This window comes from Apteryx rowi, unplaced genomic scaffold (assembly GCF_003343035.1).
Source record: "Apteryx rowi isolate R43461 unplaced genomic scaffold, aptRow1 scaffold_84, whole genome shotgun sequence".
Classification (NCBI taxonomy): domain Eukaryota; kingdom Metazoa; phylum Chordata; class Aves; order Apterygiformes; family Apterygidae; genus Apteryx; species Apteryx rowi.
The window spans coordinates 1,055,341-1,078,771 of NW_020451138.1; the positions used below are offsets into that span (position 1 = coordinate 1,055,341).

At 38.1% G+C, this 23,431-nt stretch overlaps 2 protein-coding genes across 2 annotated transcripts in view; one reads left to right on the top strand and one right to left on the bottom strand.

Moving 5' to 3' along the window:
* COL19A1 (collagen type XIX alpha 1 chain) overlaps positions 1–10,653 on the top strand; it is a 233,994-nt gene extending 223,341 nt beyond the window's left edge. Inside the window, exons 53-55 of the mRNA XM_026090007.1 lie at positions 3,474–3,629; positions 10,201–10,278; positions 10,517–10,653. Of these exons, the coding sequence (XP_025945792.1) occupies positions 3,474–3,629; positions 10,201–10,278; positions 10,517–10,653 (371 nt within the window). The remainder of the gene's footprint in view (positions 1–3,473; positions 3,630–10,200; positions 10,279–10,516) is intronic.
* Positions 10,654–18,393: 7,740 nt separating this feature from the next.
* COL9A1 (collagen type IX alpha 1 chain) overlaps positions 18,394–23,431 on the bottom strand; it is a 71,941-nt gene continuing 66,903 nt past the window's right edge. The window contains exons 37-38 of the mRNA XM_026089995.1: positions 20,007–20,084; positions 18,394–18,839 (exon numbers count right to left, since the gene is read on the bottom strand). Of these exons, the coding sequence (XP_025945780.1) occupies positions 18,655–18,839; positions 20,007–20,084 (263 nt within the window). The 3' untranslated portion in view covers positions 18,394–18,654. The remainder of the gene's footprint in view (positions 18,840–20,006; positions 20,085–23,431) is intronic.

Here is a 23,431-nt window from a genome sequence, read left to right on the forward strand (position 1 = left end):
TGTAACATCTTATCTATAATTAGATGTAGTATTCAGACCAGAGTGGTTCCCTATTGCTTATGTGTAAAATGCACATATATAGAAAATATTTTAGCTAARGTAATTATTGCTCTTACTTATGACGGTAATATTTAACTGGTGTAGTAATAACACATAAAATGTTCATATGAGAGATAATACAGAAATTAAGATGGTCGTTGGTTTTTTGTGGAGTTATCTCATTTCTTTTCTTTACTGTGAGGGCAGTCAAACTGTGGGACAGGTTGCCCAGAGAGGTTGTGGAGTCTCCATCCTCAGGGCTATTCAAAACTGACTGGACACCGTCCTGGGTGACCTGTTCTAGGTGACCTTGCTTGAGCAGGGGGTCAGGCTTGATGCTCTCCAGAGGTCCCTTCCAACCTCAACCATTCTGTGATTCTGCGTTTCAGAATATTTCTCTAGATATCCTTTCCTACAAGTCAGCCTTAAAATGGTAATATTCTCCATTTCAGAAAAGTTATTCATTACTTATTATTTTAACTACATCCTCACATGTTTGAGATGAAATTTGTGATTCAAATTAATTTCAGTCCCTATTCAGTCTTGAATATTGTGTATACTCTGATGTTTTTTCATTTATATTTCATATTTATTTAAGAAACACTAATTTATTCTAAAAAAAAATTGAAATACTGGCTCTGCACAATCGTTTGCAGCTTCATTTTCCCCCCATATGTTTGGTTTTGCTAATTTTCAAAGTTTTCTAAGTTTTAAGCATTTTATCCTCCCTAATCATTTTTCCTGGAACTTACTAGTTTTTTGTTATTTTTAAAAAGTTCGTGATCCAGACAAGAAACAAAAGAACAGATGTGATGTAGGTAGCCTGGCATTTGACACAACCAATTAATACCAAACAATAAGAGCAAACAGTTGCTCACAGTTCTTAATTGGAAAATGATTGCTTCACCTATTTATTATACATGTGTAAGTAGTAAACAAACATAAAGAAATGAGAACGTTTTGAACGGCTCACTGAACAAAAGAGGAATTCCTACAAAGCTAGAATTTTTATAGCCCCACTCTCATACGTATTGCCAGGGCTAGTCCAGGTATATCTGCTTTTCTGATTTAATTGTCAATGTTACAGTATTTGTAAAAAGCTATCACAACTGGCAATAATTTTGTTGGTAATGAACATTGGTGGTATGGTCTGATTTTTCTTTCATGTTTGAAGAAAGAATGTGCATTTCTTTGAAAGAGAATTTTTCCAATCCTAGTCCTTAGTGGAAACTTATTTCCCTCTTGTTCCTTAAGGCTGCTTTTTCCCTCTGCGTTGTTTGACCTACTACAGCAGGAAGCTTGAGGATTTCCCTATTTCCTGACCTCTGTGATAAGAGTTGCCACCGGAGGTTGTGTGCTGCTTCCCAAGTACTGCAGAGCTCAGAATTCAAATGTGGTACTCTGTAATGGCAAATCCACACTTCGTCAAACAACCTCGTGCATAGTACATAGTATGAAGTTTCTTTTAAGACTAGTTTGATCTTTTCTGGGGTCTCTCTGCATAAGAGGCACCTTCTGATAATAATAGGAGGCCTATGTGTAGAATTGCTGCAGAATCGCACCCTAAATTTCTGTATTGTCATTCTTGCATAGAAATATTTAAAAAAAAAATTTAAAAGTGCCATCAAAAGACCTTTGGCATGTTTTGGATGAAAAATGCTCAGCTCAGTAAATTTATAAAATAAAGACAAGAGCTTTAGGCATAGGATCCCACAGCTGCGTGTCAAAGTAGAACTGTGGTTAAGAAAAGTCTTCAAATTGTACACACTTGACATATATCAAGGATCAAAATCTGTCTTGTGGTGTGAATACACTATTAACTTTTTTTCATTTCTTTTTTCCAAGAAAAACTTTTGTATCTTCAGAACAGAGACTAACCAACACTGTGCAACTGATCTGGGCTTAGTTAGCAAGATTAAGACTTTCCCCCACTCTGGGTGCATTGGAATTATTATGCTGTTCAGTGATCTCTGTTCAGCATTTCTGACAGTCTGAGGAGCTGGATGTCTAGTGACTTGTGTCCAAGGGTTCCAGAGCTCCCTTGCAGACCACCAACCTCCRGCACAGTTTTAAGCAAGTACCAGATTCAGCCAAGGCCTTTGCACTATATAAGTGTTCTTAGGTGTGTCTTTACTCTGGAAAGGAATCATCRATTCTTCCCCAGCACTGATTTTGTTTGGCAGTGGTAAAAAGCTGTAACTCATGTAGGTTTCTGAAATGGGCTCCTGCTAAAATACCACTAAACGATAGCTTCTCTTCAGTTGCAAAGCATACGTCTTATGTCTGCAATGTGACAGCTATTTTGTTATTAATTTATTGTGGATACAGGATAACGTCTTATCTTTGGGGGATAAAAAAAAACATATAAAGTTTGAGATTTTTTAAACTATTCAACCAGTTTTTCACTTCATAACAAAGTTGTCATTCTGTGTATTTTCACCCTTCCCCAGACTGTCACTCCTCAAAAAGTTCAGCCTATTGTGTCTTGAAAGAGGAGTTTGTTGGCTAAGGTTCCATCCTTTCCCCACTCAAATAGAATGATAATGGATGTTTAGCTTGTTCATTAAAAAAAATATGTTAAAAGGTGTCTTGCCTACAGGGAATATTGTTTTTTATCTTTATAGCTTTATCCATTTTCTACTCCTCACTACTGTTTCCATAAATCTCCTATTTTTGGCTTTGTTTCACTTTGCCTATTTTCCACTCTATCATTTTGCTTATTTTTTGTTTTATGCCCACTCTTCTCTTTATTCAARTTATTTTCATAAATCTTAAAAACCCATCAAAGTATATACCTAAATAAAGTGTTGAATGCTTAGTTAAGTGTTTGAATCCAATGTGACTGAGACAGATTCAAGATTAGTAACAATTTTGAACACTGAGAGGTTACCAAGTGCACTTTGTTCTACTAACATGAATACTTCATGCTGAAATCTCTGCAGTTAGTAATGTTTGCTGAGCATTTATGGGGTTTTTACAATTTTGTTTAGGGTTTCAGCTCATCCCAACAACTACTGACAGTATTTAAGCTCTACTTTGCAATTTAATGTGAGTTATAGATATATAAGGTATCCCCTCATAGAGGTGTTAAATACTGATTATTCTGTCTTCATGTATTTTAACTACTTCCATCAAGAGGAGTCATTTGAAATATTGGAATATATTAGTAAAAGACAGAAGTGATAGAAACTTTAGTACAGGTTCATTCAGATTACTTCAAAGGGTAAAGACTCAAATGTTGAAGCTGGTTCAAAGTGAAGATCCTACTACTTATAGGAGCATTTAATACCTTGAAGCATTAACATTCTGAAGGGACTAAACACACTTACTTCTGGAAACTCATTTTGACTGGGACTTTAGGATTTATCTGTTTTTATGTATTTTGCTAGCAGATTTCTTATCCCCTTTCTTTCTTCTGTCCTTTGTTAATGAAGAGAGGATGGCTCAGTTTGTATCCCAGCTGAAGCTGCCTGCAGCAATGCTTGCTTCCCAAGCTCATGGAAAACCAGGGCCACCAGGAAAAGATGGTTTACCAGGGCCTCCAGGAAAAGATGGTTTACCAGGGCCACCAGGAGAACGTGGACTTCAAGGTAGGAATTTCAAAAAAATGTTTTTATGAATTGTATCTTGAAATCTTTATACACTTGCTAATGATCATTAAATGAGCCAGGACTACGTATCTAGCTTCCTAATGATTAACTTTTAAAACTATACTTATATTTTTCCAAACTAGAGCTAAATATTAACCCATAGTAAATGTGTGGATTTTATTGATTAAAAAATCCTAATCAGTGCATTTTATTCTAATAAATGATAAATACTGACAGATATCTAAAGCTGACAGATATTTAAACCTACTGTGGCAGTTATTTTTTCTCTAAAATACTTTAACAAGGAAGAAAAACTGTGCCAGCACTCTAATATAGCAGTTTACATCCTGATCCACATTGAGAGACCATCTTATCTAAGAAACAAATTTTGAGCTCCAAGTCTGAGTGCTTTCAGCTCTGATCCTGAGAATAGTGGGGAGGAAAGATTGAAGGCAAATATTGTTCTTTAAGAAGCAGTGAGAACTGAAATATTACAGCATGAATCCATCTTACAGTGAAATAATCTATTTTCACAAATCAACTTCAGAGTAATCAGCTTTTCACTATATCCCAAACTGTAATTTGTACATTGCAGTGCATTCAGGCAGTGCAGGACTCTCGTTCCACTGAACTGTCCTTCACTGCAAAATTAGCTTCAGGAAATCCAAAATCATCATAACTGTGTTCTCCTGTGGATTCAGCCTGTCAGAGTTTAAAGGAAGAGGAGAACAGAATAAAAGAAAAAAGAATTTATAGAATAATAATATTTTGTGGGTAATATGTAATTTGCAGTTTATCTGTAGGTAGTTCTTAATTATTATCTTTTGTTAGTTTGGTCTGCTCTGGAGTCAGAGCAAGTCAGACTGGAATGAAGAACATGAAAGCAAAACTGAAGATGTGTGGATCCTAAAGCTATCAGAAGAATAAAGACTTATTAACACTGATAAGAGCAAACCCTTGACAGAAGCTTGAAAAATGTGATGAGCTCAGAATAAGAAGAACAAACAAGAATAAAGGATCAAGGAAAATAATAACAGACTTAGAGTCTTACAACACTGACTTCTTCATTATCTAAATATTCAGATCACTGTAAACAGTCAACTTTAATGTCAGTGCCAGATTGTTGAATGATTATGTATGTGGTGGATAGTCTCAGCTGGTTCTGGGAAGTAGCACGTTGTACTAGGCTTACTTTCCAGCTAGTGAGCATCAAGAGTGAAGATGATAGCTATGCCTGAAAACAAATAAAGCTGCTTTTTCGTGCCTTATGCTTAAGTAAAAGTAGTGCCCCATGTACACAGGATTTCCATATATTTTACCAGTATGCTCAATACTGTTTTTTGGTTAGTAAGAGTTAAACTAAGTGAGAAGCATTTATTTCTCTCATATATCAGAAGATATATAAAGTTATACTGCAAAAGAAAGCAAGCCAAAAATTTGTCTTGCATCCTTATTACACTATGAGTAAAAGGTATTACCCTGAGAGAAGCACACTTACAAATACAGTTCATGCCTTTCCCTGCTGTGCCTGTCCATGTTATTGTTTTGTGCCAACAGTAAAATGCAATTCATATCTCTGAGCAGATTGAAAAGTATCCATGCATATTTCAGTTTATTCTCAGCCATAAAAGATGTGGCAGGCAGGACTTTTTGGAGAARCATGTTATACGCATGTGTGTCCGAGGCCATCAGGGTAGCATGCTATCTGCACGTATGCCCAGGTCAGCGAGGAAGCATGTTGTGTTCATGTACGTAGTTGGTATGCCAAGCAGATAATATGCATCAGGCAGGGTTTTTCATACGGAAAAATAGTATGGGGAGTGGGGGAACAGCGAATAAGTACTGACTGCCAGTTATTCATTACAGTAATTCTCGCTTGGCTGCAACCCAGATTGCCTGCTCCAGGTATTTAATAGGGTATTGCTCTGTGCAATAATATGCATCTGGGCTGCCAGAGTGAATCAGTGTCCGTTTTGGTCACTTACATGTCCCATACGGTCAGGGAAAAGTAGATACTTTTGAAGAGTAATTCATAGGACCTGTATGGACACTTGCTGAGCAGAGAGCCTCCTAGAGGAGGCAAGTTTTGCCTTGCCTTTATTTAAGGAATTCTTAGACTATTGGGAGTAGAGTCATTCTTTTGTAATGACTTCCAGAACTGGTACCTGCTATCCTTGAGTGAGGTTGGTCATAGTATGGCTCAGGTAGTTCCCAATGCTTTAGGTACAAATAATTTAGATTTTATATAATGGTCTCAGAAAAAACATAGCGTGCAAACAAAAAAATGACAAAGAGTTGCAACGTGAATGATGAAATATGCAGCTGGCAGTTAAACAGACTTTGTATAAGAATGATTGAAATATTTATGTATATATTTCCTCAGCGACAGGAAGCTGATACTGTGGGGCAAYGTTACCAGTGAAAGGTACAGCATCTGTTTAAGGGAGAGCAGAGGAACTTGTTTACTATGTATGTGTTTTGAAGGATGCTAGTGTCTTGTAGACAAACAAGAAGTTTATTTAAACATTTTATTGACAGGTTTCACCAATGTCATCCATTTTGCAGACAATCAGTCAGATTCTGTCATGTGTTAGAGGAACTAGCTCAATTTGATTTGATTAGATTTTTAAAGATATAATAGAAAGTGAGTTTTGGTCCATTAGTCCAAATTCACATTGGGGTAATTTTGAAATCTAGAGATGCATATTATCTTTTGCATTAATATGACTATTGATTTTTGTCATAAAGAAAAAAAGGGTTCATACTAGTTAAACTTCACTGTTTCTATCGTATTAAGGAAGCATCAAGAGATTTTTATCGCTCCTCATAACTCATGGGAGCTCCAAGGAATCAAACATCCCAGCTCAGGAAAGAAAAATACCATGTGATGAATAGTGAAAATTCCTTATTTTTATTGCTGAACTCTGCTTTAAAATTTGTATCTCCTACTAATTTGTATGGTGGGAGCATCTAGAGGCCTTGGTTGACATCAAGAGCCCATTGTAGTGGATGCTGTCCAGACACAGTCACTCTTCTTAAATAACTGCAGAGTTTTAAAGTCTTGCCTCCCCTAAACTGTTCTTTACTGTGGAAGTGAAATCAGCTTGTTTTTAGTCTGATTTGAAAAACGGTTACTACCTTGCAGCCAAGAGGGCAGTGATGCACAGAATGGATTCAGAATGTGCACTGGAAACCGGATAAGAAGGGCTTGCTCTTAGCACCATTTCTGTTGCTTTGCAGTTTTGTATTTTTAAGAATGCAGTGATATGCACACTATTCGCACACTAAAATACAGTGGATGCTTTGGAATCATTGTTCTCTGTTGTGTTCATGTATTTGCCTCACATTTGTATTAAAAGAACCTCTGATTTCTCTGAACACTGCCATGCTAGTGTCAGCTGCTGCACTCTCCATGCAGATGGAAGAGGGTCTCAGGAAGATAGCTGGAATTCACTTGGGAGCTGTTTAAATGAGATAACTGTTTCTATCCCTCCAGAGCATACAGATATGAAATTATATCATTTTCAAGTAGAGCTCAGGCTGTTGCAATAYTGATGCTTCTGACAGACTGTAATATTTGTAGTACTGGTAGATAGCACCAAACTGTAAGCTACATTTTAGCTATCACCAGTCTATGAACAGAAGAAGAGTGCTTATCTGTTTAAATACATACTTGCTACATACTACTACCAAGTGTTTACCGTACTACCCACATTGGGTACATGTTTACATACTTTAACTTTTGGGATGCAGGCATTACAACAAAACCTGTGGAACCCAAGTGCAAGGCTTTGGTAGAGCTGTTGCCTTTGGAAGTCTTCTGAATTAAGCAGGAACCTCTTACTGGAGTTGTGATTCTACCAGTAGAAATGTAAAACATTTGCCTTTATGTTCAAACCAATAAATCAAAACCTTATTCAGGTATATGATAATACTTTCCTTTGACTATGTATGAATTTGTCACTTTAAGCTCGGATAGAAGGTAATATTATCCTCTAGACGTGTAATCATGGCACCTGCTTCTGAGCAAAATATACCTCACTGAAAATCAGATATTTTACTGCCAGAATCACATATTGCATTGTTTAGATTGTTTACTTATAAGCCTGTTTACTTATATGCTTATATTCTGTTAAATAAATCCTTATTTTTAGAAAAGATACCCGGGAAATTTTATATGAAACTTCAGTGTCAACAAAACTTGCTCTGCCACTATGTACAAACTATACCTTTGTATATGTATCCAGATACAGCCAGTACTTGTTTACTCAATCCTTGTTCATACGTTTGCATAGGCAGGCTGCTGTTTGTACTATTGTGKTTTTTTGTCCCTATTGTCTTGAATTCCGGTGATGTTTACAGAATCTTTCAATCTATTTTGGTCCATTTTCAGCTATGTTATGTCAGTTATCTACAGTAATGCTATTATGGAGATTGTAAATGTGATATATCGTAAATGTGATTTCTCTCTTTTCCCCATAACTAAAGAAATGCAAAACAAATAGTTAGTGGCAGCACTACTTTGTAAAATTGTAATTAACTGGGTTTGTAGTGAGAAATGTACTGTAACTGTCTATTGTAAATTAAGAAACATAGAGATATATAATAAATAGGAAATGTAATAGACTTTGTGGTTGTGTGGTTGAGCTTCTCAGACTATCGCARCTACTATGGATTACACAAGATTTTCAGAGCCAGCCAGCTTTGCTGTAGTTATAAATATTACTATGGTCATTAAAGAGCAAACAAGATTCACAATGAATACCAACACCTTCATATTCCCTTTTCTGAGTGTCTGTAGCTTGTGTGCTTATGTGCCTTGCACAATTCTGTTTAACACAGCTTGGTTTCCAGAATGCATGATTAATAGGAAGTTTGTGTTTCTGTGACCTTTTAAACAGTTATTTCCTTTCGTTATGTTATACATGTCACCCTGCATGCATTTTCTACTGTTTTGCCTGTATGAATTCCACTGTCATTTCTTGGTTGGGGTATTGAGAGAAGAGAGTAAAATAACTGATGCTCTGCTTTGAAATCCAGGATGATTGCAATCAATAATAGAAATTCTACTGAAATGTATAATAAGCTTGTATTTAACAGAAAGTTTGAATGCCTTGTGTACCATTCCTATCTCATTGTGTCTGTTGTAACCCTGAGCTGGTGCCCACAGTGCTTATAATAGTTTCCTCCTTGATTGTCCTGTAAAGTAGCAGTGTTGCCGTAGACTGAGGCACGCTGCCAAGACAACCCTTGCCATTCATCTGCCGGTGCCCTTCATTCTTCATGAGACATAAGTTGCATTGATAGCACTATGCTGACTGGTCAGCTGTGTCTCTTCTCTCTTAATTTAAAATAAGTCACATCTTTCTCCCAAGAGAGTTTCTTGTATGGCATACCTGACACTGCAAATACTCTGGTCCCTGAAGCAGAACAAATTTAATAACAAATGCGACTAGAAGCTGGCAAATTAATCACCAGCATATGTCATCTTACATGCCAACAGCTGAGGTGTTCGGGAGGGTTTTCTCATAACCCTTTTAAAATAAGGGGTTGTGGCAGGTGTCACACTTGTTCCTTTCAAAATGCCTGAAAATCCTTTCATTCTCCCTCCTACATAATGTTGTTTAAATAGAAAAGCTATATCTTTACAGATTTTTAACTTGAAATAGTAAGCGAAATCTTATACTGATACCCGTGAGTTCTCTGCTCTGAGGCATCCAGAATGTCTCCAACTAATAAAAACGTAGCCAGAGTTTAAGAAAAAATAATCGCATAGTTTGGGTGTGAGTTGTAGCACATAAGAAGGTGGAAGCTAATTTTCTTTAATACAAAGCCATGACCTGTGAAGAAAACAGATACAAACATTCAAAATATAATTAGCGATCACACCATATCGACAATATATAGGTACTTGGGCCAAAGTAGGCTTTGCATGCTAGAACTCATAATCTGCACGAGCCCTCGAGACTCCTTATTCAGAGTAAGGGCAGCTGTATAACACTGGAGGGGGAGTCGATCTACTTTTATATAAGGTGGAATATCTAAGTATACAACTTCCAGCCCAAGAAGTTTACAGTCTAAAAAGTGCATACATAAAGAATTACATGTAGTAGCAAGGGCAAAGTCTCCCTCAGGTTTTAGGCTATGCCAGTGAGAAAGACTGACTGCCCTGGGCGGTTGTGCTTCTGTGAATATGGTCAGTGAAACRTACAGTCAGATGCCAGATAGCTTTGGGGTTGGTGCTTTATATCAGTTCACCAAACAGGTGACACTGAAGGAGAATATACAATAAATTCTTTATTAGGAAGGTAACTTAAAATCTTTGCGAAAGGTGAGGCTAGTAAATCTAGCAAGAGTCTTTTGTCAGAGGATGCAGCAGTTACTGCTAGAAATCCTCATATTTTCCAGAGGAACATGTAAACATAATAGTTGTATTACCAATCTCAGAAAAAAGTGTGCATCTGTTTTCACATTTGCATTTGGCTTGACAATTTCCTGTCAGTAAGATAGATAGCAGATTACTGTTTATAATAAGAGGACACTCTTATTTTCGTATCTTTATTCTGTGTAGGTTATAGAGGACAGAAAGGGGAAAGAGGTGAGCCTGGAATTGGACTGCCTGGTAATCCTGGACCACCTGGCCCTTCAGGTACAAGTCTCCAGATTTATTTATGCTATTGCTGTTCATGAACTAACACTCTTTTCTCCTCGTTCTCACACCAGTTTTAGCTCAGTGTATTTTCTCCTGATTTTTGCTGTAGCGTGAGGTCGGATATCCCTGCCTTCTTGCAGACTAGCTGGTGTGAAGCTAACTTTCAGTGATATAATGCAGGACGCTGTTTGCACTCCGGCGAGGGTTGTGCTAATTGCTACATTTATTTTACCAGCTACTGGCCTGCCAGGCCCCCCAGGAACTCCAGGGTCACCCGGACCGCAGGGGCCACCCGGACCTCACGGAAGATGCAATCCAGCAGATTGCTATTACCACGTATCACAGACTCGGTTACGCACCAGTGGGAAATAAAAACCCTCTCCCAGAGATGCTTGGGTTCACAGCCACTTTTCACTTCTCTCAATAAGTTAATTTAATCTTTGAAATATTGGTGCATTTTTTTCCCTAGACACTGCATAGTATGCAGATAATTTTTAAGGCCTAGAATTGAGCCTTTGGTATGTTACTTGCAGTGTCATAATTATGCAATGATGCCATTTATTTTCCAGAGCGCATTCCATGTGTTGTTTCTCATATTTATTTTGCTTAGAGAAGAAAATAGGCCCAAATAATTTTCATAGGCTTCTTTCTTCAAACAGAAAATATTTTATTATAATTTATGACAGWATGTATGCCTCAGTATGTAAGCTGGCTCTATTTTTCTTGCTGGTGGTGTAGTTTAAATGGAGAAAATGCAGTTCTGAGGTTTTTAAAGTGTACCCATTAACAGTGAATGTCGGCTCTTAGCTGGAGTGCTGGGAACTCTGTTTAGACTAAACGTTATTCTCCCTTGAGGACGCTCCGGCACACCTTTCTGAAGCAGGTCTGTCACACACCATGAACACTATCAATCATTGCAGTAATTTCCTAGATGTCAAGGGAACGAAGGTGTTTATATGATCTCTCTATTCCCATGCAACATTTTGATTCAGGTTGACTGGAAATTCACCAGGCATTGCCCCGAGAAGCATTTCTTTCAACTGAATTTTATTCCAATTCAGAACTCGTGCATTTATTTAGTCACGGATACATTTACTCCAGATATTAAATTACTGGGGTCTGGTGGTGTTATTCCTACCTGAGAACTGGCACCTCTTCAAACAGTTAATGAGCTTAGTAAGTGCATTATCATTGCCTGGAACCAAGCTGCTCTGCCGTTATGTCTGCTTAAAGCCCAAAAGACCTCTTGCTGTAGAGCATAGCTATTAGGCAGCGAGACAGGCCAAGAAGGAACCCTCATGGCTCTCTAAACAGCTTCCTAATGGCTCGTTCTCCCTCTTTTTCCTCCAATCATTGTGTGCCAAAATAAATTTGAAAAGAATTTGAAAACAAGAGAAAGCAAGATTCACTGGTCCTAACAACTGGTTGCAAAATACCATTACCAAAGCCTCCTTTAAAACATATAATGCAAGCAAGGTGATTGCATGCAGCTTGCAAGCACTGTGCAAGTCCCACTGGACCAGACACTGTCAATAAAGAACAAAACAGAACAAAAGTGTGAATCCTGCAGAGCTCAAACTGTTGAGCAAAGGAAAGAAAAGCTGGGGAAAATCAATCAGACAGAGACTGATTTTGGAAAAGGAGGGAGAAGGGCTGGCCAAAGGTTTATTCCTGATTATTATGAAACATGATGCTAGAGCATCCACAGATCAGTCCTAAGGAGCTTGCGACAGCGTCATAGGAACTGCAAGTGCTATTAGGAGAACACAGCTGTAATCCACAACCCTGTACAAACCTCCACAACTCATTGTACAGAAGCAGTAGGGAGGGCTCTGCCCTGTCCGTAGGAAGTTGGTAATTCTCTCCCACTTTGGGCAGATAAGCGGTTATGGTGATCACTGTGCTTGGACAGTAAAAAATCAATTTAACCGACATCTGGTTTTTGCTCAAAACCAGTAAGAAATGGAGGGTGGGAGTCTTTAGAAAATAAATTGGTGTTTGTTCCGAGTAGCATTCCTAGCAATTGCACCCCAGCTGAGAGGAGGCAACACAGTGAAACTGGGACTGCTGGGGGCGCAGGGAGGCTTCCAGCGCTCCTGCCGAGGAGAAAAGCCTCCCCAGAGAGCAGCTGCTCAGAGCATTCCTGAAGCCGTTAATCCATTAGACGGTTTGAGGGAAGAAGGTGCTTAGCGCGAGAGCGGTGTTCACGCGAACGCAGAGGTCGTAGGCTGCGGTGGGCCCGCGGTGGGATGCGGGGAGCAGGCCAGCTGCACAGAGGGCGGCAGGGAAACTTGGGCGTATTGCGAAAGCAGTCGCTTCGGAGCGAGCCGTGACGTGCGCCGCGGCAGGGGACGCCTGCAGGGTCTCGAGGGTTTTGTGCCTCCCTTGTGAGGGTCGGAGTGGCGGGTCAGAGCCGGCTGGCCGACCGCGGGGCCTCCTGCCCTCTTTTCCGCGCTCAGCTCCCTCCTCAGCGCTGGCRCAGCGGCTCACGCCGACGGGCTGGCGACCCCGCGCACTGCGCTCGGTCCAGGCAACTGAGCTGCTGGCCAGGTGTGTCGCACGGACAGTTTTCATCAGTTTATTTTTACTTCTCTAGTGATTCCAATCTATGTGAAATCTAAATATTTTTTTACTTTGTAAGTTAATTTTGAACTTCATTTTCTGTGCTATTATCTTAAAGGGTGCTGTCTTTTAAAGACTACTACCTGCTTGGATGGTTTCTGAGCAGCCCCTTCCGGGAAGGCTGGGCAGAGGCTTCTGCTCGGATTTCATGCTATGTGTATATTTTGGGGCTTTTAGCTAGTTGAAACTGAGCATTTGTTATTTGCCTGATACAATTTCTGTATGTCGATTTACTTGAATTTATCAGCAAGTAGAACATTTTTTTGTATGTTGAAAAGTTTATTTTTTCACCTATGTTTCCTACAGATGCCTTTTTCTTTTTTTTAGGCTCAAATCTGAAAGTCTTTAAAATTTATTTGAACACTGAATTTATTTGCAGGTAACTTTGRTAATTATCTTGTTGCATTATTCTTTACTTTGCATTAAGCCCAATTTAATTTTCTCATGTGAGAAAACGGGTATTTTGTTATATGGGGAATCTTGATACCATTTTTAAAGATGCCACGTTCTTCACTTGGGTGGAAGAGAGCTGATCCCAGGTTAACTTAACTTTGCATTGGGTTGCTCCAACTCTACATTTTTAGATTTGAAAGCAGAATGTAGTTTGAAATATACTTCTGCCTATTTTTCATGTTTGGTGCCTGAAATTTGTTTGCAGTTTCAGACTGATGTTGTCTTGGATTTTGTGGTGGGTTTTGTTTATTTTTTTTGGTGAGGGGAGTAATCTATTTTGTGATTTATCAGTTTCGGGTCTGGTTTAACCAGTCTGTGCTATAGTAAATATTGCAAGAAATTAAACACAGAGGATTTTTTTTTTCCAATAGCACAAGATGTTTTTCCCTAGAGCAAAACTTAGAAGGGAAGTGTCTTTGACAAAATGCTTTCCGCCTTTCTTTAAGGTTCTCTAAGCTTTGTTCTAGTTCCGGGTCAGACGACTGTATTTTAGGGCAAGTTTCTTTATCACCTACTAAGAAAGCGTTGGGATTTTCTTAAAATTGTAGCTATGTACAGAACTTCTCAGTTTGCCTAAAGAAAGTAATAATGCTACAGCAGCTTAGTGCTGGTGCAGTTTTTCCAAGGCTGTAACATACCTCCTGCTGCCCACATGGTGGAGTTTGTCTGTCTTTTCCGTGCAGCTCTCGGCGGTGCTCTGCCCACGAGTCCGTGTGTCCGGATTTATTCTTGAGCCCGATACTCTTTTCTAAAAATCTCTTTATTTTTAGATGGTAGTGTTTGTAAAAATACTGCCTTTTTTGGATAACTGTTTCGAGGTAATATTGCTTAGATTTTATTTGTGTTTTGTATATATATACAATATAGAAAAATATACAGTAACAGAACATATCACTGGCAGACATCATTTATGTCCACTCTAATGATATTTGTCTCTAGGGGAGCAGTGAGTCTGTTAAGGCTAAGAAAAATTAAAATAGTATGCTTTGTAAAATCAGGTAGCAGTGCAACCTACTTGTTAACGTTTTCAGAACTAATATTTTTGTATGAAACTAGATTTGGTTTCAATGCTAAGATAAGCACTGTGATATGGAAACACAATCGATATTGCATCATCAATCTTCCCTGTATGTTTTATGATTGTGTATTATGACAAATGTTAGATATGCAGAGCTTTGTAAGATAAATGTTTTAAATTCATGGATAAGCACATAAAATATTTGGGCACTTCTGATTTTTCACAATGGTGAAATACTACTTTTCATGTCAGTCTACACTCAAATTTTGTATTCTTTTTTATGTTATGTTTACATAAAAGTTGTATGAAAATGCCACAAGCTAAATTAGTGCTTTATAAACTTGTTTCTCCAAATATACTGTTGTAAAACCAGCCGGTAACCTTTCATTTTACCAATTGAGTAAAATTACCTGCTCTAACTTAAAATGTTCACACATGAGGAGTATCTCAGGAAATAAAACAGTGCTGGTATTAATTTTTTTTTTATTGTGTGTTTGTTAGATTCTGGATATGTTAAGGCACATAAATTTACCTTTGAAATGTGTTAAGTCCACTAAAGCTAAACTATGCTGGACAGATTTTTAAATCCAGCTGCATACACGCTGCTTGATGTAGCTCATGGAGAACAAATTTAACTGTGACCTTGTCTTGATTGTTGTTTAAGTGGAAAACGCGAGCTTCATAATACCTTAAGAAAATGTGGTTTTCAAATATGAATTGTTAACAAATGTTATAGAATCTAGACCAAAATAAGCTCTCAGCTAAAAAGAATGTAATCTACATGTATTTTATCAGTTTTATCTCCAAGTCTGCTGTCCTACAAACATGAATGCATTTAATTATTTACCAAATTTTCAGTGTAAATGTATTCTATCTCCAGTTAATATATTTGAAGGATTTTCAGTGCCATATCCTTTTTTATTGCTTTTTTTTCATTTCTGAATGATATGCAGCTGTCACTGATTTAATCACAGTACATGCATACTGATTACTTCTTTCCTTCTTTACTTTTTTGGTTTGCAACATTTAAGGTTTGATTCAATGGATGTGTATTAAGTGGATAAGAAAACGTGCTGTGTACATTACATATGTGGCCATTTGCACCTGTGCAAAAGGATTCCAGGTGAACATGGAAGCATTTCACATGCTTTCTGTATGTACAAAAGGACAGAGGGTCTGTCAGAAAGGACAACCTTTCCTTTCTCCTGTTTCAAATCACGAAGAGGAGGATGCAAGCACAGCTGAGGGACTGCAGTGGCACCAGCCTCGGCAGCGAGCCCTGCTGAGCTTTCAGCTCGGTGGCACAAGCCTGGGCCAGCTGAACTCAGTGGGAGTTTTGCTTTTGACCACATTGGGTCTGGCTTTTAGTTATTAGTTCATAATCCATATGTGTAATAGATGAGATTTATTGACCTATGGACCACTAGACTCAATTGGCAATGACTGCAGGATTTGCAGAGGTTAACTTGGAAAAAATCAAGTTCGCTTGTGCTGTCTACAGGTTGGTGAAACTTAGGGCTCCACAGACTGGAGAAAAAAATGTGGAAAGCGTTGGCCTTAAGATGTGTACAGACTTACTGAAGTGAATATAATCTCTGAATCAGCTGCAGGTAACTTTCCAGTCTGAAGATCAGATAATCACTTTTATTCAAGAAACTGTTTCACAGAACTGTTTAACTTTAGATTTTTGTATTTGCAGTGTTATCTTACTGTCTAACTCTCCCAGGAGAAGAAAGAGAACAGCTGGATAAATGCCATTTTAAAGGATACTGGGTTATAATTTGAGCACTAACAGCCATTTTTTTCTTCAGATTTAGTTAAAAAAAAAAAAAGTCAAAACTCACTTTATAAATCAGCTTGAAGGTTGAAATTTGGTCACAGTCGTAAACTAGCCACTTAGATTATGCATTGAATTGARCCTCAGTGTTGGAAGTGTTTGATTGTAATAGTTCTGATTTGTTTTTTACATACAGGAATGTTTTCCCTCCTACCTGAGTTCCTTTCCATTGTGGAATTTTATGTATTTTCAGACTATATTTTTTAAAAGCACTTCACATTTGTATTTGAATGTTGTGTTTATTGCTTCTATTGATGAATTATGTTTATGCATTACCTGTGGAAAAAAGTATTTTCATTCTGTTATCAGGGTTTTTTTTTCCTTTTTAACAGTTTTACACACTTTATAGTCCAAATAAAAGTTTGCTGGTGAAACTACAGTTTGTCATTAGCAATAGTGTTTTATTTGTTACGCCACATCCAGAGTACTTTTGAGGACTATGCCCTAAATCAGTAAAAATTGACCTCAATCTAAAACTTTATGGAACAGCTTTGCATGTGAACAAGCTAACCACCTTGCATGCAATTGTCTGGATTTATTTCTAAAGAATGAAATTCTTTGAACTACTCTATTCTGATATTTCTTGTAATATTAGAATAGATGTCAGATATGAGAAAGTTTGGCCAGATCAGAGATGCAGGAAAGCTGCTCTGTCTTAGGCTTTTCTCAGAGTCTTTAGGAGCGATGACTCATTTCACCTCTCTATGCCCATTTTTCCCCATATCTTGCCTGAAATCCCACCTGCTGGTGTTGCTTCTGTGGAACTAGGCAGAGACAGATTCACTTGTAAAGAAGTGAAATGCATCTTTAGCATTTTATTGTTTAAAATATTGGGCTGGGATGGACATGGAGATTATCAAATTTAATCCTGTTAATTTGTTCTTAAAAGTTTATAAGAAAATGTGCCAATATGATTTCTTTTAATAGATGGCTTTATCATACATTCTTCTCCCAAATGATCTCTATTTGGGCATTTTCTGTCAACACACAAGCTGTCAGAGAGACGGCAGAGAGGATGCAGCTAGAGCAGCAGGTTTCTTTTGGGAAAGGTTTATTTATTGTCCTTTCAACAATTCCATTCAGAAGTATATATTATATCAGTAATTTTCTCCCTAGTATTCTTTTACACATTATAGGCAGAATGCATAGCTCCATTGCCTGTGTTATTTCTTTATATTCCCACGTGGCATAAAAGTCAACTATTTTAAACATAAGCAGAAAATGAAGGGTGAGAAAAAAATGAATGCTTAAAGCAAATGTACCAAAGTTTGTTTTTTGAAAGTTTGGTGACTAATAGCAAAATGAAAAGAAAAGTGATAGAATGATTTCATTGTCTTCAAGAGAGAACATGCTTCAGAGAAGGTAAATAGTCAGAAAGACGAATAGTTTAATTTAGACAGAGCGAAACAAAAAATATCCACATTGCACATGTTTCGGTGTTTAGATAAAAAGGGCAAGAAGGGATGTCTCTAACGGCAGTCTTCTAGCTGTTCTGTTCTTTGGTATTGAATGTAACCATACATACAAAAAACATACATGGGGTTAAGACACATTATTTATTTCTGTTTTTTGTACAACCAGAGATGTTATTCAAAATACATAATCTTGGCTATAAAACTTGTGTATTTGTGGGATTTACTTAATATTCCTTTGACAGTGGCTTCTAGCCTTTTTTAATTTTGCATAGAAAAAGCCATCCTGGAATAGGTTTCATATGAAATTAGGAATGCAACACAAATTGGAGTGGAAAATGAAGATGTTATTCCACATGGCTTATTCATGAGAACCCAGTGATCATATATTTACAGAGATTTACAATGTTAAAGATGTCCGAGGTGGCAGGTTTTCATAAGAACAGTCTCCTAACTCTGTGCAATTAAACTGAAGATTTGAGGGAGGCTTAGCACACCCTGTACAGCACATACATACAACAGAATGAATGTGTTTGAAGTGATGTAATCGGTTCAGGGGGTGCTCCAGAATTTATTTTACAAGTATAAAAAAGTAGCTACAACTGAAGTAAATATAAACTATTCCATTTTATTTGGTGCCCAAAGACACATTGTTTCACTGTACATCATGCTTAGGAATTAAGTAGGSGAGGGGAAGTATTCATGGAAAATGTCTTTATTTAAAAAAAACCCAAAAAAACAAAAAAACCCACCCCCCCCCAAAAAAAAAGACAAGTGCCTTTTTCTTCCCCCAAGGGAAAAAGAGCCAAAACACCCCCGCTGTGTAGTTTTGTAAGCACCATTGTTCCAGTTTGTGTTGCTAAGTACACATTTAGAAAGACCGTACAACCACTGCGTTAAAAATGGCTTACTGAAACCTTGGTTGAAAAGTTTCTCCTTGTTTGTATTTCTCCTCCATATTTTATTTATTCTCAGCTGTATGTGCAGGAAGTAAACAGATGGTAACACATCATGGCACTGGCATTGCACTTTCACGGCCCTTTCATGTTTTTCCCAGCTCTCTGTCCAGCCTGCATTCGGCAAGACACCGGCTCACAGTACCCTGGAGGGCCGGGGGGGCCAGGAGGACCAGGAATCCCAGGCCGACCTGCCACTCCAGGGCGGCCCCGTTCGCCGTCACGGCCTTCCCTGCCATAGCTGGGTTTGCCTGGTTCACCTGAAAAAGTGGATGCAGGTATAAAATTGGCAGCATATGACTTAAGTATACATGTAGCTTTACTGACTATCCTGTTCTCAAGCTGTACAAAAATTCCTTTTTTACTACTCTCAGTGGATTCCCCAGAAAGTTGCCCACTCAGAGGGACAGTTTTTCTTCTAACAGAGAACCAGGCTGTGTTCTTACACATCATCAGCAATGACATTTTCAGGCCAAATTCTCTCCAGTCACACTAATGCGGATCTACAGCTATAAAAAGCTATACAGTATAACTGGTTGGAGCACTGCAAACAAATTTGTTGGTGATGCATGTGAAGGAGTAGATGCTACTCACTACTTCAGAGATACATTAGTGCTTTAGAAAGAAACATATCAAAAATTTACTTTCCACTCAGATCTGTTGGGGAATAATGCATAGAGTGGAATTGCCGAGCACTAAAGTATCTTTTTCCTTCTAAATCCTCAATGAAGAGATGAAATAAGTAATTTGGTAAGCCTCTTCCAGTGATATATTTCTAATGAAGAGAACTCCAAGTTTCACAGACATCCTAGGTATCAGTGTGTACTCAACTGAAACTGTTGTCCTTCTTCCAAAGAGAATAAACTTTGGTAGCTTATGTCTATGTATATACAGAAACATGCTGTAGCACTCTTAATGGAAAAACATGTTTATTTTCATTCGCTGGCCACTAGAGGACAGTTGTGCTGCATTTATAAGCAAGAATCTGTTCAGGAACTCCTATTATGTAACACTGCAATTACTTACCACAAAAGTAAAGGAGAAATTATTTTGATGTCCTAAATTAGAAATTGGGAGTTTCTGAAGACTGTTGTGGCTGCCAGTGAGACAGTCTGGGTTTTGTGATTTTTTTTTTTTTTAAATGATTGCCTTTTTTTTTACTACTTTGTACACAGTTTTCCTAATCTTGCTGCATAGAGATAAATGGGGTGAGGTGCTAGCTCTGTAGTAAAAGAAAGAGCTTTTAATTTTGTTTTGTGACTGTATAATTATGTACACAGTAAAAATTATGAAGTACAGTTATTTGGAAGTTAATTGCTTAATGAACACCTTTCAGATTTTCAAAACAGCTAAAAATATCAATTCTGAATACGTTTTTGCTCCACATCTCTTCCTTGTCTAATCTATCCTCACCCATTTATATTTACCTGGAAGACCTCTTGGTCCAGGGTAACCTTTCGGTCCTCTGCCTGGAAATCCTCTTTCTCCTCTTTCTCCTGGTYCACCTAAAGCAAAGTCAAAAAACATTAGTTACAACCTGCCACAGGTGTTATCTTTGGCAAGTTCTCTCTCAGAGGTGAGCAGCTGATTAGCAGAGAACTCAGGTGCCTGTATATATTCTGAGCATTCTCTGACTGATATCCTGAGTCATGTCCTTGCAAGAGATTTGCTTGGTTTGGATTTTTTTTTTTTTCCTCTTATACTCAGAAATAGACATGTTGAAGAAAAACTTAGGATTGGACAGTCCCATATAAAATATGTCATAGCCTGTATAACAGAAAGCAACTAACATCACAAAACTGCTTAGGCTATTTTGGGTCACAGCCTGAGGTAACTGGCAGGGAGCTTTTGTAGGGGTCTGTGAACTCAGCTAAGAAATAAAGATTCTCAAGTGCTGGTTCTCAAGATAGTGCAGAGAAGAAAAGACAAGCCAGCTTGCACAGATTACAGTATTCTGTTTAAATCCACATAAGATGTTCCTAAAAGTGAAGCAAAGGACTTTTGTTCTCCTTTGGCTGGTATTACAGAGACTTTTCTTCAGTGGGTGCCCAGCTTTTCTTCAAACTCATTTTTATATTGCTCCAAACAAGAAGCATCTTAGTAAGAGGAAGCTTTTTTTGTTGTTTTAGTTGTAGAGTTCAGATTCTATTCATTGTATACATATTCCCTGAAAGTCCATATAGTTACTACTTGTGAATACACTATGTAAATTCTTGGGAGTTTTTTGCTGCAAGTAGAAACTCACAAGTATATGCATAACAACATTTGAGAGAGCTTTATTTTGAACTTCCATACTTTCTTGTACTGCATAAATAGCTACAAGCAGTGAGGAGAGTTTGAATAGACTGTCAGCTTGCTTAGAAATGGTATAGCAGAAACTGAGGAAGCCATTTGAAGAGATACAAAAGACAGTACAAAACTTTGAGTTTCAATTGAAAATGCTTACAGGGCACTAGAGGAAGAATCTTATCTCTATACTTCAGAGTAAAATTTAACTGCCTAGTCAACATGGAGACTAGACTAATCTTGTCTAGTCTCCATCAGATCCACTGGAAGCACTGATGTCAGGTTACCCATACAGACTTTTACAGCTTCCAGCTACTGAACAGTGTTTACTGTTGGTAGCAAACACTCGCGCATTTTCTATTCCAAACTCTTCCAGCTTCTAATTTCTATTTTTTCAACTCTGACTTTCTGACAACATCAGCCTGGATTTAGACTCACTTCCAGTTTATACTGTCCTTTGCTCCGCAAGATTACTCTCTAAAGTCACTATAACCTTCCTTTGAGCCAAGTCTTTTTGCCCCTGCTGTTGCTATTGTTAATCACTGCTCCTGTGCATCTTCTCCTGCGCATATCTCATTGCAACATGTTCTTGTGTATCTGTCTGTTCTTCATCATATCCTTCTAAACCATTCGGAACTTCTTTCTCCTTTTCCCTTTTATCACATGTGCTAGGTACCCTCTTAGTAATCCTCCTATTTCAGAAAAATCCCCAAATGGATGGGGAGAGTCAGTTAATCTCCCTGACCTCTGCAGAACTCTGGTAGCTACCAAGAATTCAGAATGAAGCACTGAATTTTTTTCAGGGCACCTGTCAATCTTAGTGTGCCTCATGCAGCACAAAACATTACGCAGCTGTCAAGAACTTCATAAATAATGTAATCCAAGTCTTTTAGTGGTGTCTTTCACCTTGAGTAATACTACATGTGCATCAGAACAATAGTAGCTTATCCTTCTTCAAACTAGTTTTTGTCCACTCCAGCAGTGAAATCCTGTTTCCATCTGCCAATTTGTTACTGCATAAATCAGAAGCATCTTTGGAGTCTGTAAGGTGTAAATTGGATGCTGGCTGAAACATCTCAGTTATCTTAGTCCAGTTATTTCAACTACACTGAAGCCCCTACAGACAGCTCCTCGCCACACTCATCTTACCCTGGCCTCGCACCCTGGCACTTCCATGCAACAGCCTGGCCCTGGGAGGTCCTGAACAGCCTCGCTGTTTGTACACCAGATATCCATGGTGACTGGGTGCTATACTGGTGTTCACAAGGCTTAGAAAAGAAGGGAAAACCTCTCCCAGGTGCCAGCCCTATTCCTGGATAGCTTCCAAGAGCGTGTGGGAGCAGTCACAAATATACAGAGAGAGGGAAATGTAAAATTAGCCAACTGGCCCAGAGAGTTTGAAGTTCTAAGCAAATTTGCATCTTTCTATACTATCATGGTATCTCTTGCACATGAGACCATGCACCACCTCTTAAATAGCTGTAATTGTATTTCAAGGTTTACTGTAAGGTAACTTGGAATTTGATGACAATTACAATAGAAAACAAAGCATTTTAAGTTGTTATTTCTGTTGGGGGGAAGGGTTGTGTGCTCTATATATTTTTTTAAGTATTAACACAGGATAGGCTGCTTTGCTGAATCATGTTCAATATGTCAGGTCACTTTTGTATCTCCATTTTTTGTTGCTTCTAAGATGAGAATATAGATTATACTACATTAAATTAACACACCAACAGATCTCCAGCAACAATGCAGCTGGACTTTGCTTTCTTTATATTCTAGAACTTCTCTCATTAAAGGTTTTCTGGTTTTACTTTCAAATAAAACTGAGACAAAAGCAAACGCTCTAATCTGACTACAGGCCACCCTTGGGCAGAAATACAATTTTTAAGTGAAACCTTCCTTCAAGAAAAGTAAACAAAACCACTGTTGAATAGAAACAGCAATACATACACAGTGCTTATCAGACTCTGCAGAAAAGTCTATTGTGTAATCCTTTCGAGGCATATAAACCCTCTCACTCAGAAACAAAAGATTAATTTAGATCGAAGGTTTTTTTGTAAGGTATAAGGTAAATCAATTTCTTAGTATGGATTTGCTCTTTCCAGAGAATCAGCAGATTGTGATCCATGGTGCAACGATGCCAAATGTAAGAGTGGCTTGAGTTCTATACCCAAATGAGAGCCAACCTGTTATCAGTCACTTGCAATGTAAGAGAGTGGCTAGATTTAGAAAGACAGCCTAGAGCTTAGTGAAAGAATCTGACTGGTTTTGTTATCTTTGGGGATTGTCAGTCTAGCAGAAGGGAGCTTCACATCTGGCCCGAGAGGCGGAAGAGAGAATCACCACTGGAACTTTTCAGCAGTGTAACCACAAACCTCAAAAGCCCATGAGAGGGGGAGTTAGTATTAGCAAACTGATTCAGCTGCTTACTACTAAATCAAGACAGATGCCTGTCCTTTTTCATACTGTGTAAGTGATTAATGACAAAGAATAAAATTATGAACAAGTCTTGCTGAGGCTGAGCCAGTGTACCCTTTAATCACTGAGGCAACAGATACAGGAG